The 16,288-nt window shown below is 41.5% G+C and overlaps 1 protein-coding gene across 1 annotated transcript in view; it reads right to left on the bottom strand.

Annotated features, from left to right (window-relative positions):
* The window catches only part of MEP1A (meprin A subunit alpha), a 37,202-nt gene extending 30,298 nt beyond the window's left edge, over positions 1 to 6,904 (bottom strand). Inside the window, exons 1-3 of the mRNA XM_082249198.1 lie at positions 6,858 to 6,904; positions 4,727 to 4,761; positions 2,734 to 2,809 (exon numbers count right to left, since the gene is read on the bottom strand). Of these exons, the coding sequence (XP_082105324.1) occupies positions 2,734 to 2,809; positions 4,727 to 4,735 (85 nt within the window). The 5' untranslated portion in view covers positions 4,736 to 4,761; positions 6,858 to 6,904. The remainder of the gene's footprint in view (positions 1 to 2,733; positions 2,810 to 4,726; positions 4,762 to 6,857) is intronic.
* Positions 6,905 to 16,288: the final 9,384 nt, after the last annotated feature.

Below are 16,288 nucleotides of genomic sequence, written 5' to 3'. Positions count from 1 at the left end.
ACCAGTTGCACCTATTATCCCTTATTAAAACTGTCTGCAGTATCCTAATTCTGGTAGTAAAGCCTCAACCTGTGCTCTTTGTCTCTGGTAGATTTTAGCCTAGACTTGGAATTAAAATGTACTGCTGCTGGTTGAATGTACACATGCTCTGTAATTTGTGTCTCTGAATTTTTGTAGCAAAACACCCGCCTGTATCCTTTTATCTAGTAGATTTTGGACAATTCTTCCTCTTTAAAAATATCCTGCTGCAGGCCAATTTTTTTAGTCTTGTACCACCTGCACTCTTCTATTTTTGAATGAGAGTTTGACCAACTGCAGGAGAGTTTTGCATCAGCAAGAACATGGACAAACACCTGTCCCATTTCTATCTGCTGACCAAAGCTGGCCTAAAAACATTTATTGAAACAGCTGCTACTACTACCTGAAAAAAACTTTTTTTTGCAAACTGAAATGTATCAGATTGGGGTACTGCTGCTGTATCTAAGGCCCCTTTTACACGGGCTTTCAGATCAGATCCGCCTGTCAGTTTTTCAGGCAGACCTGATCGGATGCTCCATGCACCTCTATGGGGCAGCGGATGTCAGCGGAGACATGTTCGCTGACAGCCGCTGCTATCCGATCCTATCCTGTCCGTGAAATCCAGATGGATGGAAACCCTATTTTTTTATCCGATTGGAGGATCGGATCGGATAGGATCAGTTGAAAACAGACAGTCGGTCCGTTTTCATGCGATCTCCCATAGAGGAGAGTGGGGATCTGACAGGTCTGTCTCTGCAAAGTAAGCGGAGACGGAGCTGTCATCCGCCTGCTCAGCGGAGATCGGCGGATCGATCCCCGCTGAGCAAAACGGAGTCCGCTAGGCAGAAAGCCTGTGTGAAAGGACCCTAAAGCCGATTGTACCGATTGTCGGCCGAACGATCGGCCGTCTTTTGTCCAGTGCTGTCGTGTTGGTTGAAAAGTGCTCAAGACTGCACACGAATTTTGTCGGCCAACAACAACCAACTTCAGAAGTGATGTCATGTGATGGTTAACTTTCTGTGTGTTTTTTCTTCTCTGAGCATGCCCAGTCTTGCTCATCTGCTTTTTGTCGGCCGAAATCTGTACTGACTGACGAACAATCGGCCGTTCTTTGTTGGCCTACAAAAATTTTATAGCATGCACACCAGATTTTGTTCGGCTGAAAAGTCGCAGTCGGTTGTCGGAAGCATCATACTAACAAGCCGACAATCGGCCGATCGGACGTTGGTCGAATATTTACAGCCGACAATCGGTACGTGTGTACGGGCCATTAGTCAAGCTAGTTGTAAAAGAAAAAAAGTAATTCCACAGCCAAATATGAGCTTCCAGTGTTATTGAGACTGAAAATTGTGCTGTTCCATTAACACCACTAAAAATTTGAAAAAAAATCCCAATGGTTGGTACATATCCCTCATGGCAATACCCAGCCTCTCCTGCCTTTTTGTGACAGCAATTTGCCTATCAGCATTACAAATGAACACATTTAATAATAGAATATGCCCCCCTTTAGACTTCAATGGGATTTGAGTTTGCAAAATTTCAAACAGGACTTGCCAAACCCTTGACGAATCAAGCCCAGGTAGATGTGATCATTTCTAAGCAATTCCAGACAAAAGTTACATTTTTAGGGTACTGATTAGGTACAATTATTTTTTTAAACATCCTTCACTTTTTGAGTTCAGTTCCACTTTAACATATAACACTTATGCTACATGCAATAACTGTTTTTTTTTTTTCAGTCAGTTTGCTATTAGTTTGTTTTCATTGCTGAAAATTAGCTTTTTATGTTTATTAACAATGGTTATAGTTTAGGAATTCTGCCTTTGGGATCTAAATGTTTCTTAAGAGAATAGAGAGATAGGAAAGACAGAATAAGCCCTCATTCACACTGGCTTACTAAAGCTTTCAGTCGTTCACCTGTGCAAGGGATGTATTGGCCCAAAGGGGATGCAAAGGTGTTCTGTGCACCTGCATGCAGGCAGTCCCATTCATGCCTATTGGGGCGCAGTGGCTACATAGACACAGCCACTGCTCCCAATTTGACATCCCTGTGGGTGAGAGTGTCCTGGAATCCAGACAATGTGAGTTAGGGTCCTTTCACATGGGCTTTGCACCCGGCGGACTCTGTTTTGCTCAGCGGGGATCGATCCGCCAATCCCCGCTGAGAAGGCAGATGACAGGTCTGTGTCTGCTCACTGTGCACAGTCGGACCTGTCAGAGCCCCGCCCTCCTCTATGGGGGATCAGATGAAAACGGACCGCTTGTCCGTTTTCATCAAATCCGATACTCCAGACGGAAGGAAAATAGGGTTTCCATCCATGTGGATTTCACGGACAGGATCGGATCGGAGAGCAGCGAGTGTCAGCGGACATGTCACTGCTGACATCCGCCACTCCATAGGGGTACATGAAGCATCCAACCAGGTCCGCCTGAAAAAGACGGACAGGGGGATCTGATCGGAAAGCCCATGTGAAAGGGGCCTTAGATGACATGCACCTGCACAGATGTCATATTGGGAGCAGTGGCTGTGTCCCAATAGACATAAATGGGACTGCTAGTTCAGGGATGCACAGGGGACCTCTGCATCCCTTGCGGGCAAACATGGCCTTTGTATGGATGTAAATTTTTGTACACTTGTGTGAAGAAGGCCTAAAAAGAGATTAGCAATATAGGAAAGAAAGAGAGATAAGAAAGAGAGATAAACTAACAGATTACCAAGATTATCGGCCAATATGTATGGAATGGGGAACTTCCACCGATAGGATTCATTCCGCAGAGCATTCCTCTCATTCTGGAAGAAAGAAAACTTAGTTAACATAATTTATTCACTATTGCCTAGGCCACTTCAAATTCAAAAGTGCTTCTACTGACAATGGATAAGGTCAATGTGGTTTTCTTTTTTGTTTATTTAACAAGTACTTATATAGTGCTGTTAATTTATGCAGCGCTTTACACATGTATTGTACATTCACATCAGTTCCTGCCCTCAAGGAGCTTACAATCTAAGGTCCCTAACTCACATTCATACACTAGGGCCAATTTAGACAGGAGCCAATTAACCTAGCAGCATGTCTTTGAAGTGTGGGAGGAAACCAGCATCCCTGGAGGAAAACCACACAGGCACAGGGAGAACATGGACACTCCAAGCAATTAGTGCCATGGTGGGATTCAAACTAACAACCCCAGTGCTGCTAGGCAGAAGTGTTAACCACTTAGCCACTGTGTTGGCCATTATGTTTCTGTTTTCTTTGTCTTTACAACTTGGTACTAGTCTAGCTTAACCAAGCTAGAGATTTTTCATGTACAGTATGATTATTGCAAAAGCATTTTTTTAGATTTGGATAGATCTGTGAGGGGTAAGAAAAATTGTCATGTGGTGTCATTCATTTACAATGCAAAGTAGGTTCCAACAGACCAATGGTGCAATGCAACAAATGCACTATGGTGCGCTGCATTTAAAACGCTTGTTGTTTGGGCTACATTAACACAATGCACATTAACGCACAGTATACTCCACATTAACATGTGCACAACAAACCACAACAAACTCTTCTTTCCTCTTGTCCTCTTCTTTTAAAGGGAGTTATTTGCATCTGTATCCAAGGGTGCTATATCTTAAAGCGAACCTATGCATTCACCATGCAGTGCAAAACAACATATTTACTTTAAAGGGTAACTACATATTTGTGGGGGAAAAAAATAGCAAATAAAGAAAAACGAATATAGCGTATACAATTGCGACACAAGACACGTTGTAATTGAATGTTATTAAAAATCCCCTTTCCTTTTCAATCTGGTGTGTCGGGACAAATCTGATCATTGGAGGAAAACAGGCATAGTGGATGAACTGATCACGGTATGCTCTCCTGCTTAGTGTGGTAAGTTTGTAATAGGAAAGTACAGGAACTGGCAGGAACACCAGGGATTTCCCACAAAGGAAGCAATACAAAGAGAAGAGGATACTTTTTCATACAAGTACATGGTACAGCAGGCATATATCAGAAATATAAAATGTTGGGCTTAGATACTCTTTAACTTCTTGATGCCATCTGCACACATATGTTGGGCCTTGATGTTAAACTGGCACGTATATGTGGCCCCGTTGAAATACCTTACCATGCTGAGAGCATATTCCCTGCATGTTTCCAGCATGATAGCTGTCGGGGATTGATAGGCCCCTGATGCATGCTTGCGATCAGGAGCTTTCCGATCATGGGACCAATGTGACAGCCAATCACAACGATAACATGACCCGAATTTTCGCCTCCACCTCCCAACTTTTAGAATTCTTCAAGGGCCGGTAGGCGGTCAGCACGAAGGGGTTAAGGACCCCTATTACCCTCCTCCAGCAGGGCTGAGGACTGTTTTCTGCCTCTATGTGACTGCACTGGGCCAATCACCAAACACCTATGCTTCTCCATACTCTAAAGTACAGGGTATTTTCTTTACTACGAAAAGCAGACCAGAGCTGTTGCTACAGTATATACCACTGGGGAGGGAAACATCAAACTAAGCCAGTTTCTTTGCCCTAATTGGGCAAATACAGATTTTCACTAAAGTCTCCCTACTGGCACAGCAAAGTAATATTTCAAAACTGTGAAGGTTTTCCCTGCATAATAATTTCCCTTCAGCAGTCCAGCCTGGTAACCACCATTTACAACCATTAACAATGACTCCAGGTTATACCATCTATAAAATCAATACTCACCGAAAGCATGATATCGCCTTGGAAGAGTCTCTGACCTGGAAATCAAAATAAAACACAAAGGACAGTCACTAAGATCACAATGGGCTTCAGAATGTACAATATTAGTATTGTGCTATAAATGTGTGTTGTCATAATAGCATTGATTACTGTATGTAATGTGTTATGGTGGTATAAAATAATATGTAGCACCCTCCAAGCATAGGATACTAGGCAAATTTCGTTTTTGTCTTCTTTTGTAGTCATAGGCGCAGTGATTGTTTGCTTTGGTCTGTTCAGTTTCACAGGCTGGCAGTTTGACTGCTTTCCCCTACCCCTGTAAGAAGTTTCCACAATAAAGGGCTGTGGCAATCAAATGACCAACCTGAAAATGTATTATGTACGAGCCAATCCCTGCAGGTAAGTGCCCAGAAGATGTCTGGGAAGGTGATAAATAGTTTGAAGCCCTGGATAGGGGGTTCTTTCCTCATCAGGGAGAATTCCAAAGCCTCCGGGGCTGCTAACCCTTGAGGCAGCCTGTGGACTATGTAGCTGTAATTTGAAGTCTTAGCAGTGACAGCGCTGAGAACATGAAGCAATCTATCTGAGGAACTAGCTGTGGGACTTCACCCTTGTTGAGAAGTGTTTGGTGGAAGCTGGAATGGACTGAGACTTGTAAGTACTGATTCTGAATTGTGATCCCTGGTGACTGTGTGTTTTGGGACTTAAGTGCCAGAGGTAACTATGAACTGAGATGGCTCCCAGATGTAGCACCCTCCTAGGTAGGTTCTAGAGAGAGAAAGTATAGTTTTGAATCCCGTCTGCTTACCAGAGGGATTGCAGGTAAATCGATATTGTTCTCTGCCTACCAGAGAGCATGATCTGTTAGTGAGGTCTGCTCAATATGTTTAGGTGCAACTCATTCTGTCTGCAGAGTATTTCACGGTGGTCCAATAGAGAGGCATTTTGGACAGTGGGAGGAAACCTGACAAATGAATGCATGCTGGGATACTGTATAAATGCCAGGAGCTCATGCGTTTGGGGTCTTTCGTCTGGATAGCAGAGTTCCAGAGGGAGGGGCGGTTGCCTCCTCCTCTGTAGAGGTGCCATGCGGCCTCAGGTAGTCGACCTGAGGGCCTAAAGAGAGCTAGAGAGGAACTGAACCTGTGAAGCTGAATGAAAGGGGAGACACTAGAGGATCTGATTTGCAGTATAGTGAGTACAGATTTGTGTCAAGGGGCCTGACCTGAGGGGGCCACTCCTGCAGCTAGAACCATCAGTGGACGGGTGTCAGTAAACGGGATGCTAGTGAGTGTCCTGAAGAGAATGTAGTTCACCAAGTCTATTGCTGGGAAGAAAAGGGCAAGGAGACTTAACTCTTCTGTACTTGTGGCAGTATGGTTCAAGCAGTGCAGCTGCTTCCACAAGCAACCTGGTGAGGCCAAGTGAGAGATGTCCTTATCCATTGTGAATCGTTACATTTTGAGTATCCCACTATTCCATTCACTTATCCAAGTTCCAAAATAAACATAAAAAAACAATACCCCTGTTCTGTTTATTGAGTGACAAGCCATCAGGAGTAAGGAGGGATGTGTGAACTGTACCCTAAGTGTCTGTGTGCTGGTTATCAGAGGAGGCCCAACAAGTCATCATACAGCAATCCCTACGGGGACAGTGCTACACATAGATCAAAGAGTGCTGGCATTCCCCTATGTCCTCAGCAGTTTGGCCGCGATAAGCTGTGGGAGCTGGCAACCTCCCAATGCCTCCATCAGTTAATCACAGAAATCCCCCACTGGGGTTCTTGCATCCAATCACACTGTGGGTGCATTTGCAGGTGTAAATGCACCCATAGAAGCACAGAACAAAGTGACAGAGAGATGAGCTCATTAGAATGCTGTTTCTTCTTTTTCTGTCCAGGCACAGGGTGGGGTTGAGTGGGGAGAAGATCTATACATGAATGTAAACTTGCAGCAGAGAAAGTTTAGGTCCCTTTCCCTGCCAAACAGGGCTGTGCTGTGTGGCAGAGCTGTGTAAATCTTAGGACGGGATGGACAGAAATACAAATCCCTTAACAGATAAACAACTCTGTATATATTGCATTTGTGTAGTTCAGTTTTTTCTTCATTTTTGCAATACTAGAATGCTTACTTACCCACGTTTAAATCAGGGATGTCTTTGAATTCATCAACTTCTACATGTTCTATAAGAAAGGTAAATTACAACAAATTTAATTTTGAAGCGAAAAGACACTGAAAAAAATTGCTACATAAGTCAACTTGTGTTTTTTGTAGTATAATTTTTATTTCATTATACAAGACAAAATAAACAAGATATGAAGTGCCGGTTCACACTAAGGCTGCATTCACATGTCAGCGTATGGATCGCGGGCAGAATCGCCGCGATTCCGCCCGCGATCCGGAGATTATTGCAAATCGCGGGACGCCTGTGCGTTGCTCATGATTTGCAATAGCACCCCAAACGCTGAGCGATGTTGCCGCGATTTCCGCCTGCCGGTAACATCGCGCAAAAAAAAACGCGGGACGCAATACGCTCCAAAGAAGCTCTTGTACTTTTTTGGGCGTAATGCGTCCCACGATTTATTTTTGCGCAATGTTACCGCGATTCGGCAGGCGGAAATCGCGGCAACATCGCTCAGCGTTTGGGGTGCTATTGCAAATCACGGGCAACACACAGGCGTCCCGCGATTTGCAATGATTTCCGGATCGCGGGCGGAATCGCAGCGATTCTGCCTGCGATCCATACGCTGACATGTGAATGCAGCCTTATGCGACACAACTTCGGGGGGCGACCTGTGAAGTCGCGTGCACCGCGACTTCAGCGCGACTTGCACGGACTTCATATAATGAATGTCTATGCAAGTCGCTCCGATGTCGCGCCGAAGTAGTACAGGAAGTACAGGAACCTTTTTCTAAGTCGGAGCGACCGTTCCCGTAGCACACAATGGACCGCGACTTGTCAGGCTGACCAGTCGCCTGACAAGTCGCAGTAGTGTGAATGGAGTCGAAGACAGATTCAAGGTACCCTTATTTTCCTATTACGACAATGGAGATAGACTCTCCAACAATGGATTTTATAGGACCTTCATTGATTTCTTCAGAACAGCAACAGGAAAGAATTTGCAATAAAGTTTGATAAAATAATATTTAGAGTCAAAACTTTTTCTCTTAGTTTTGGATAGAGTGAAGAAGGGTTGTAACCTTTGTCAACTGTTTATTGCTGACTTGTCTCGGCTGGGGAGATTCACCTCTTTGTTTGCCCTGGTGACACTGGCATAGAAAGTGAGGGGAGTTGTCATTAGTACAGGAGATTAATGGGAAATCTTTCTTTGGGGAGATTTCCTCTATTATGGCATCTTTAAGAGATGGGGTAAAGGGAAATTTCCCCAGCAGGACACAGAGAGCAATAAAAATAACCTGATATTTTCAACCTTCCACTACACTATCCAAAAAAAGTTTTTACTTTACATAGACTTTAACAGAACTAATGTTTTCCACTTTAGGGCCCTCTTTAGACCTTTGCGGTCTGTTGTGGTTCAACAAACCTCAATGGTAAAAAAAAAAAAAACACCTGACCCTTTTTTGTAAAGCAGCTCACCATAACACAAAGCATATGTTTGCTCTTTCTTCTCTTTCAAATTGGGTGCATTGCTTGCTATTGTACTAGTTTGTCGTGGTGCCATTCTAAAAAAATGCTTTACCACAAGGCAAAGTGAAGCAATGCACTTTACTACACAATCCACAGTGTGCTGCATTGCAAAGCCATTCATTTTGACATTGCAAATCAACAAACATGTTTTTCAACCAACCACAAGGCACAAATGGGAACCACCTATACATTGTGGTGTATTCCATTGGATAACAAGGATCCAACTTTTGGTGCATTGTGGTACGTTGGCAGCCCTTTTCAAAATGAACAGGCTTAACGGGTCTAGGTTGAGTTTATGCTTTGTGATCTTTTGTCTTACACCATGTTGTGTAACCAGACTTTATGTCACCTAGGGGTTGATTTATTAAAACTGGAGAGTGCAAAATCTGGTGCACCTCTGCATAGAAACCAATCTGCTTCCAGGTTTTATTGACAAAGCTTAATTTAAAAAGCTAACGCTAGAAGTTAGTTGGCCACCATGCACAATTACACCAGATTTTGCACTCTCCAGTTTTTATAAATCAACCCCTATGTCACTATCACAGCTAATTTGTATTGTTGTTGTCACTTATTTTTCATGGCATACCTTTAAATAAAGAATTAAAAAAAAAAATGAACAGGCTACCTTACCGTGATGCACATTAACATGCTTACGGTATCGCACCACAAATCACCAGGAAGGTGTGAAAAGGATCTGAATGTCACTAATCTTTTATCGTTGCAAGAAACCTACATGAACAACACTTAAACAATAGGGGCAGTACAGCCAATCCACCCTTATATGTAAGCATTGTGAGTAACCATGTATAAGTGGAACAACAGAAATAAAGCAATAATTATTTTTCAAAATTTTTACCTTTTGCGTGAGGATTTATCTGAAAAACAAAATAGCATTAAAATGAATTACTAAATGCAATGGAAACCACTTGTAGAACAATGTTTCCCTAACTGCTATTCCGCTGAAGGGATCTGAGGTCACCCTACGGACGTGCCGTTAAGGGAGGCAGGTAAAGCAGAGCCATGAACATAAAAAAAACGATTAAAGTTTGAGGGTCATAGCATGGGGACCTGGGGTCACAGAGACCCCAATTTTGCTGAAGTCCTACCCTGCCACTGGTCAAAATTTGGGGCTCCTAGCTCATATGGTTCCAGAGATACAGGGCTCATTGCACAGCCTGTTAGAAGCTACATACAGCGCGGCCAGTTTCAATACAAGCTGGTACACACTGTTTGCAGCAGACTGAGAGGATGAGCCCACAGTGCCTCTGATTTCTTGTCAGAGGCACTGAGCTTGATGGACAGCTTGGGGCCTTGGACCAATGGTAAAGCACCATTGGTCCAAGCTGTCCAATAAAATGCTGCAGTGGAGGCTCTCCTCTCACTGCAGTGTCATAGAGGGGGGGGGGTGTCTAAAAGACAAATCCTCTCTCCCAGCCCTCTTAACTACAAGGAAAAAAGATGGGATTATGGGTATAAGGTTTACCCATAATCCCATGTTTTTCTCACACAGTTAAGAGGGAGAATCTGCTGCTGCTAAAAAGGTACTTTTTTAATCAAGCAAAAAATATATTTTTATGCCATATGTTATAACATAATAATGTATTATTTATCTATTTACTGTGATATTACTGGTTTGAAGTTATAACTTCAAACGTTAGTAATTTGTCCATTAAGCCACCTGCTTGAGAACAGTTTTTGAATATAGTAAATTACCTTAAAAACAATATATAATAATTATTTGTTTATAAATTATGGTAATTTACTACTTGCCACCCAGGCTTATTCTGACACTTCTCTCCTACATGTAAAAATCATGATTTTTTGCTAGAAAATGACTTAGAACATATATATATATATACTGTATGTATATATTAGCAGATTCCCTAGGATGTCTGCTAATATATATATATATATATATATATATATATATATATATATATATATATATATATTTTAGCAGACACCCTAGGGAATAAATTGTTGGTATAATGTGAAAGATGATGTTACGCCGAGTAAATAGATACCTAACATGTCACGTTTTAAGATTGCGCACACTTGTGGAATGGCGCCAAACTTCAGTACTTAAAAATCTCCATAGGTGACACTTTTAAAATGATTACAGGTTACATGTTTAAAGTTACAGAAGAGGTCTAATGCTAAATGTATTGCTTTCGCTCTAACGTTCACAGCGATATCCTGCATTTCACCTTTTAGTAAATAACCCTGAACCCTTTATTGTTTACTTGTTTATTACTGCATATTAATGTTATATTTCTTGCTTCAGAAAAAAAAGAGATGTTTTATTTATTTATTTTTATTTTTTCTACAATCTTTATTATCATCTTTGCTAGTAATATTGTTTCCAGCATCAATAAAAAGGGTGACTGAAAAACATCTTAAAGGGACAGCGTTTGTAAATATTTTTGTTAAATGAGTATACGGTAACTAGTAGAACTGCAATCGCCTACATAATGAGAATCGAATACGTAACTTGTGGATATGTAACCTGTGTATATCTGGCTCTGATACTAGCCAGTGCCTCACCAGCCAGCCACTGACCTCACCGCACATCCCTGGGTCACACGTGTGCAGTCTAATATCCACAAGTGATATAACAATCAAGCATAATCATCCAGTACAAGGGTTAACAATTGATAGCTAGCGAGTATCAGTAAAAACAGTTTTTTCCACCCTCTGGCTGACCACCTGAATTGTAACAATACAGCCGGACAGGGCTGTACACATGGTGGATGGGCTGATCCACCATGGATCACTTTTCAGATGGTGGTAAGCAGTACTGAAACTACTAACAGACTTCAGATTTAAGAAGGGCATATGGGCATATTATAAGCTTAGTTTGCAAACCTCAGTCTAAGGACTGCCCAATTTGTACTGAATAGTATCCCAGTGCATCTTCTCAGTGTTTCAATATGCATTGTGTGCATTGTAGATAATGCTGCATAAAAGATTTTTGTTTTGTGTAAATGAAATTTGTACATCTTGCATCTTGTTGTATTATATTTTGTATGTATTGCACACTGCATTCATTGTGCACACGGCACTAACAATGTTTTCATTACATGTTTGCATTCTATCGAGTCCTGATTAGAATGAGCCTGCCTATGTTACGCCCCTTGTTACCATAAAAGTACAATTGTAATATTAATGTAATACCTATGTAATCATGTGTATAAAAGCCTTCAATGACGTCAAATAAAGCAGAACAGTTATTTTGGAAAGATGCGGAGTGTATCTTTTTGTGTCTCTTCCCTACTGCAGTAGTTATAAATTTGGAACCACTAATCAATATGAGGCTAGGAGTTGCCTATCTATAAAATGTCCAGAACAGTTTGTCATTGTGTTTTGGGCAGTCCATTAAAACGAACCAACAGGCTGAAGTGAATTGGCCCTTAAAGCTTGCTAACACCGGTCCTCGCAGCCTCTTCTCCCTCACCATAGCAGTCTAAGGTCTTTATGTCATCAAGATTAAAGAAGGTTCCATAGCCACACTGCAATGGATAATTTTTTTAGTTGCGTGGAGTTGGGCTTTAAGATCTGTGATCACCATTCCCAACTTGGAGCCAAAGGATGATATAAAGGCTCAAATGAAGGCTCCAACAAAGAATAAATGCTTTGTGAAAGCTAGAGGTATGTTATGCTGTCATGCAAGTTGAAGCTTATGTGAACAAGGCCTCCTGGCTAAGCACAAAGCTATATATCCCGACGTTTAGATTCTAAACAAATGCCTATTTAAGTATTTTTGGTCAAAAACTGCTATGATTCCTGCTGGCTGTTCTCATCACAAGTGATCCTTTGTCATAAACTTTATTCCATGTGAATATTTTGTATGAAAAACAAGGTGGGATTTTAAACCTCCTGTATTAAAATAGAATTAAAAAAAAAAAATAGTTTTGATTTGAACTAATTAACTACTTCCGGACCGCCCGCCGTAGTTTTACTACTGCAGCAGGCAGCCCCTCCTGCGCGAACCGACATAGCTCTACGTCGGTCGCAAACCTGCAGCGGGGACTCCGTTGCAAGGGGCCAGCGGCTCAGATTGCTGCCGGCCACCCGCGATCGCTCCCCGCTGAGAGAGGACAGTCAGCTGTTGCTAAAAATCCCAGATCGCCGCCATTACTAGTAAAAAAAACAATAAAAATGACATAAATTGTTCCCGTAGTTAGAAGACGCAATAAGGTTTGCGCAAACCATTTATTATCGCTTATTGCGATTTTTTTTTACCAAAAATATGTAGCAGACAACAAAATGTTAAAAAAATTAGATTTTTACATTTTTTGGGGGGGGAATGTTATATAACAGAATGTAAAAAATATTGTTTTTTTTTTTTTTTTCAGAATTGTCGCTATATTTTTGTGTATAGCGCAAAAAATAAAAATCGCAGAGGTGATCAAATACCACCAAAAGAAAGCTCTATATTTGGGGAAAAAAGGCATCGATGTTATTTAGATACAATCCGGTCCAGAAGTTGCTTGAAAAAAAATTCCTGAAATTTACATTACATTTACATTATTCATTTAAATAGTTGTGATTTAAACTGATTTAGCCAAACTCCTTCTCTAAATTAATTAATTATTTTTAATGATCACCTGTTAAAGCCTTACTTACCGCAAAAGGTGCCACATTTACAAAGAAAAGTGTGAGGCAGCAGAGGACGAGGAGTGCCCGGGCCACCATGTTGCTTAGTGGTGGAAACTCACTGACAGCACCCTCCAGGTCTCCCCAAACTTATATTGGTAATATGGACTTTGCACGACTTATCAAGTTCATGTCAACTAGTCTTTGCTGTTATCTGAGGAATTATAATAGCTGCTAAAAGCACAGGATGATACTGTTACCTTAAGCCAGTTAATTAGTCATAAACTGATCACTGACACTTCTTTACCTGCTGGGGGATTAGCTTTTATTTCTTTCATAGCTGACTATATAACACATATCTCTACATATTAACTTAGAAATTATGCAGTAAAAATTACAGTCAAACATGAACATATTTCAATAAAAGGAATCTAGGCTTTGTCTATGCAGAGCAAAACAACAGGTTGGCATAAGTACCACTTTTCCCAGCTACGCATACCATCTCTCAAATCCCCTTCTGTTCGGGTTCGGTCACCAGAGAGAAGAGAATCACATGGCAATGTATGAGCAAAGCTTTGTTTTTAAAAATTAAAAATCCTTTGTCCAGGAAAGTTAAAAAAAAAACAGCTTTTGCTACTATTATTTCCTTCTATCCAGAGCTGTCCCCTAAGTAATTCCTTTCTACCACTGGATGACCCCAGCCTTTCAGGTTAAATGACTGCCAGTGTCCTATGACCCTCTTTCTCTGAGCTCAGGTTGTCATCACGCTTCCCTGGACTCAGAATAGTATATGTACAGTGGGTATAGAAAGGAATCACCCCCCCCCCCCTTTTATAACAATCACATTTCGTTGCTTTGCAGCCTGAAATGAGGACAGACACAGTTTTTATTTTATCCAGTAATATTTACCCAGCACAACTTATAACATCCAAGTCAAAAAATTCGAAAACAGAATCGCTGAATTGGAAAAAGGATCACCCACTTGTGTCAGTATTTTGTTGAACCACATTTTAAATACAGCCTTTAGTCTGTTAGGATGTGTTTCTACTAACTTTGCAATATTTGCCCACTCTTCTTTGCAGAACTGCTCAAGTTCAGTGAAATTTGATGGTGGCCATTTGTGGACTTTAGTCTTCAAGTCATTCCACGGATTTTCAATATGGTTGAAAGTCCGGGCTCTGACTAGGCCATGCAAGGACATTCACCTTTTTCTCCTTCAACCACTGTGTGGTCATTTTTGCTGTGTGTTTTGAGTCATTGTCATGTTGGAAGGTAAACCTTCTTCCCATTGTCTTTCTGGCAGAGGACATTTATCAATGCCTAGAAGCACAGTGAAGTCTATTATTAGGAGGTGGAAGGTATTTCATACAACACAGACCCTCCCTGGATCAGGACATTGCTTCAAACTGGATGAAAGAGCCAGGAAGAAACTGATCAGAGAGGCTACCAAGTGGCCTTCGGCAACCCCGAAACAGTTGCAGGAGTTTATGAAAAAGAGTGGTCATTGTGTGCATGTTACAGCAATATCACAAATTCTCCACAAATGTTGCTTATCTGGGAGGGCTGAAAGAAAAAAATGATTCCTCAAGAAAGGGCTACATGCAGTCATGACTTAGCTTTGCCAAAACACACCATTAATATTCTGAGGCCACAAGGAAAAATGTTTTATGGTCAGATGAGACTATAATTGAATTATTTGGCCTCAACACCAAACGATTTGTCTGGTGGAAATCCAGTACAGCTCACCATCCAAATAACACCTTTCCTACAGTAAGGCATGGAGGTGGTATTATCCTATTATGGGGATGTTTCTCTGCAGCAAGGACTGGAGCACTTGACAGTAGGGATAGGCCAAACAACTCGAACAGGTAAAAAGTTCTAGCGAACATGCAAGCTCTATAAAAGTCTATGGGACACGAACATGAAAAATCAAAAGTCCTAATTTAAAAGGCTTATATGCAAGTTATTGCCATAAAAAGTGTATGGGGACCCGGGTACTGCACTGGGGGATTTGTATCAATGTTTTAAACAATCGTTTTTAAAGGAGCAGTGATTTTAATGATGCTTAAAGTGAAACAATAAAAATCACAAAAAACACAAAATATCACGCCTGGGGGGTCCCCTTAAAGTGCCTGTAAAGTGCGCATCTGTACGATGAATAGAGTCTGCTGCAGTAATACTGACATTACTAAAGGAAAAAATTGAATTTAAATTTGCTCGCGGCTGTAATGTATTGCCGGCTCCCGACAACACAGATAAATAAAAATGGTGTGGAGCCCCCCGTCCATACCAGGTCCTTCGGGTCTGGTATGGATTTGAAGGGGAACCCTAAGCCAAAATAAAAAAAAAAAATCAATACCAGACCCTTATCTGAGCATGCACCTGGCAAGTCAGAAAAGGGGGGGAGGAGACTGAGCAAGCGCCCCCCTACTGAACCATACCAGACTACATGCCCACAACATGGGGGGGTGGTTGCTTTGAGGGACCCACCCAAGAAGCCCCAAAAAGGGCCTCTTATCAACAACCCTTGGCTGTGCTTGTCGGGGTCTGCAGATGGGGGGGCTTATCGGAATCTAAAAGCCTCCTTTAAAAAGGGGGCCCCTGGATTCCGCCCTCTGCATGTGAATGGGTATCGGCTACCCATTCACCACAAAGTAAGAAACATAGGAAACAGTTTTTGACAAATCCTTTTTTAAAAAATAAAATTTCAGCTTTCAGTGCTCATTGGCATCTGTGGGAAATCTTGGTTTGCCTGACATGGCACTTCTCCCTGTCTTTAACATTGACATTTATGGGAAATCTTAATCAGCTTGACATGCCACTGCTCCCAGTATTTATTGTTGGCGTCTATGGGAAATCTTGGTCAGCTTGGCATTGCACTGCTCCCGAACCATAGGTGACAGGGACACTAAACTTGGGGAGCACTGAGAGGGGACCCAGGACTAAAACATATCCATACACATGGCTGCTGTTAGAAATCATCCTACCTGACAATATTTTCACAAAAAATATACTAACATCATTATTAGCGGACACAAACATAACAGAGAACCTGGGTGAATTAGCCTTTTTTATTGTTTTTTACATTTAAAAAATGTTTTATTTTTCTTTAAAATAATTTAAATATGTTTACAGTTATTTTATTTTACATTTTTTTTAAATTTTTTTACAATGTTTAATTTTTTTTTTTTTTACAGTGAAGGGAAGCCTGCAGCGCTTCTGCGGGAGGGGCGGCACAGGGAAAGAGGGGAACACAGGGAGAGGGGGTCAGGAGCAGGCATGACAGGGAGGGGGATCTGTGTCAGAGAAGCAATTACAGGA

This window comes from Pelophylax lessonae, assembly GCF_965119305.1.
Source record: "Pelophylax lessonae genome assembly, chromosome: 3".
Taxonomy (NCBI): domain Eukaryota; kingdom Metazoa; phylum Chordata; class Amphibia; order Anura; family Ranidae; genus Pelophylax; species Pelophylax lessonae.
The sequence above is the reverse complement of the archived record's forward strand: the minus strand, read 5'-3'. Positions and strand labels throughout refer to the sequence as shown.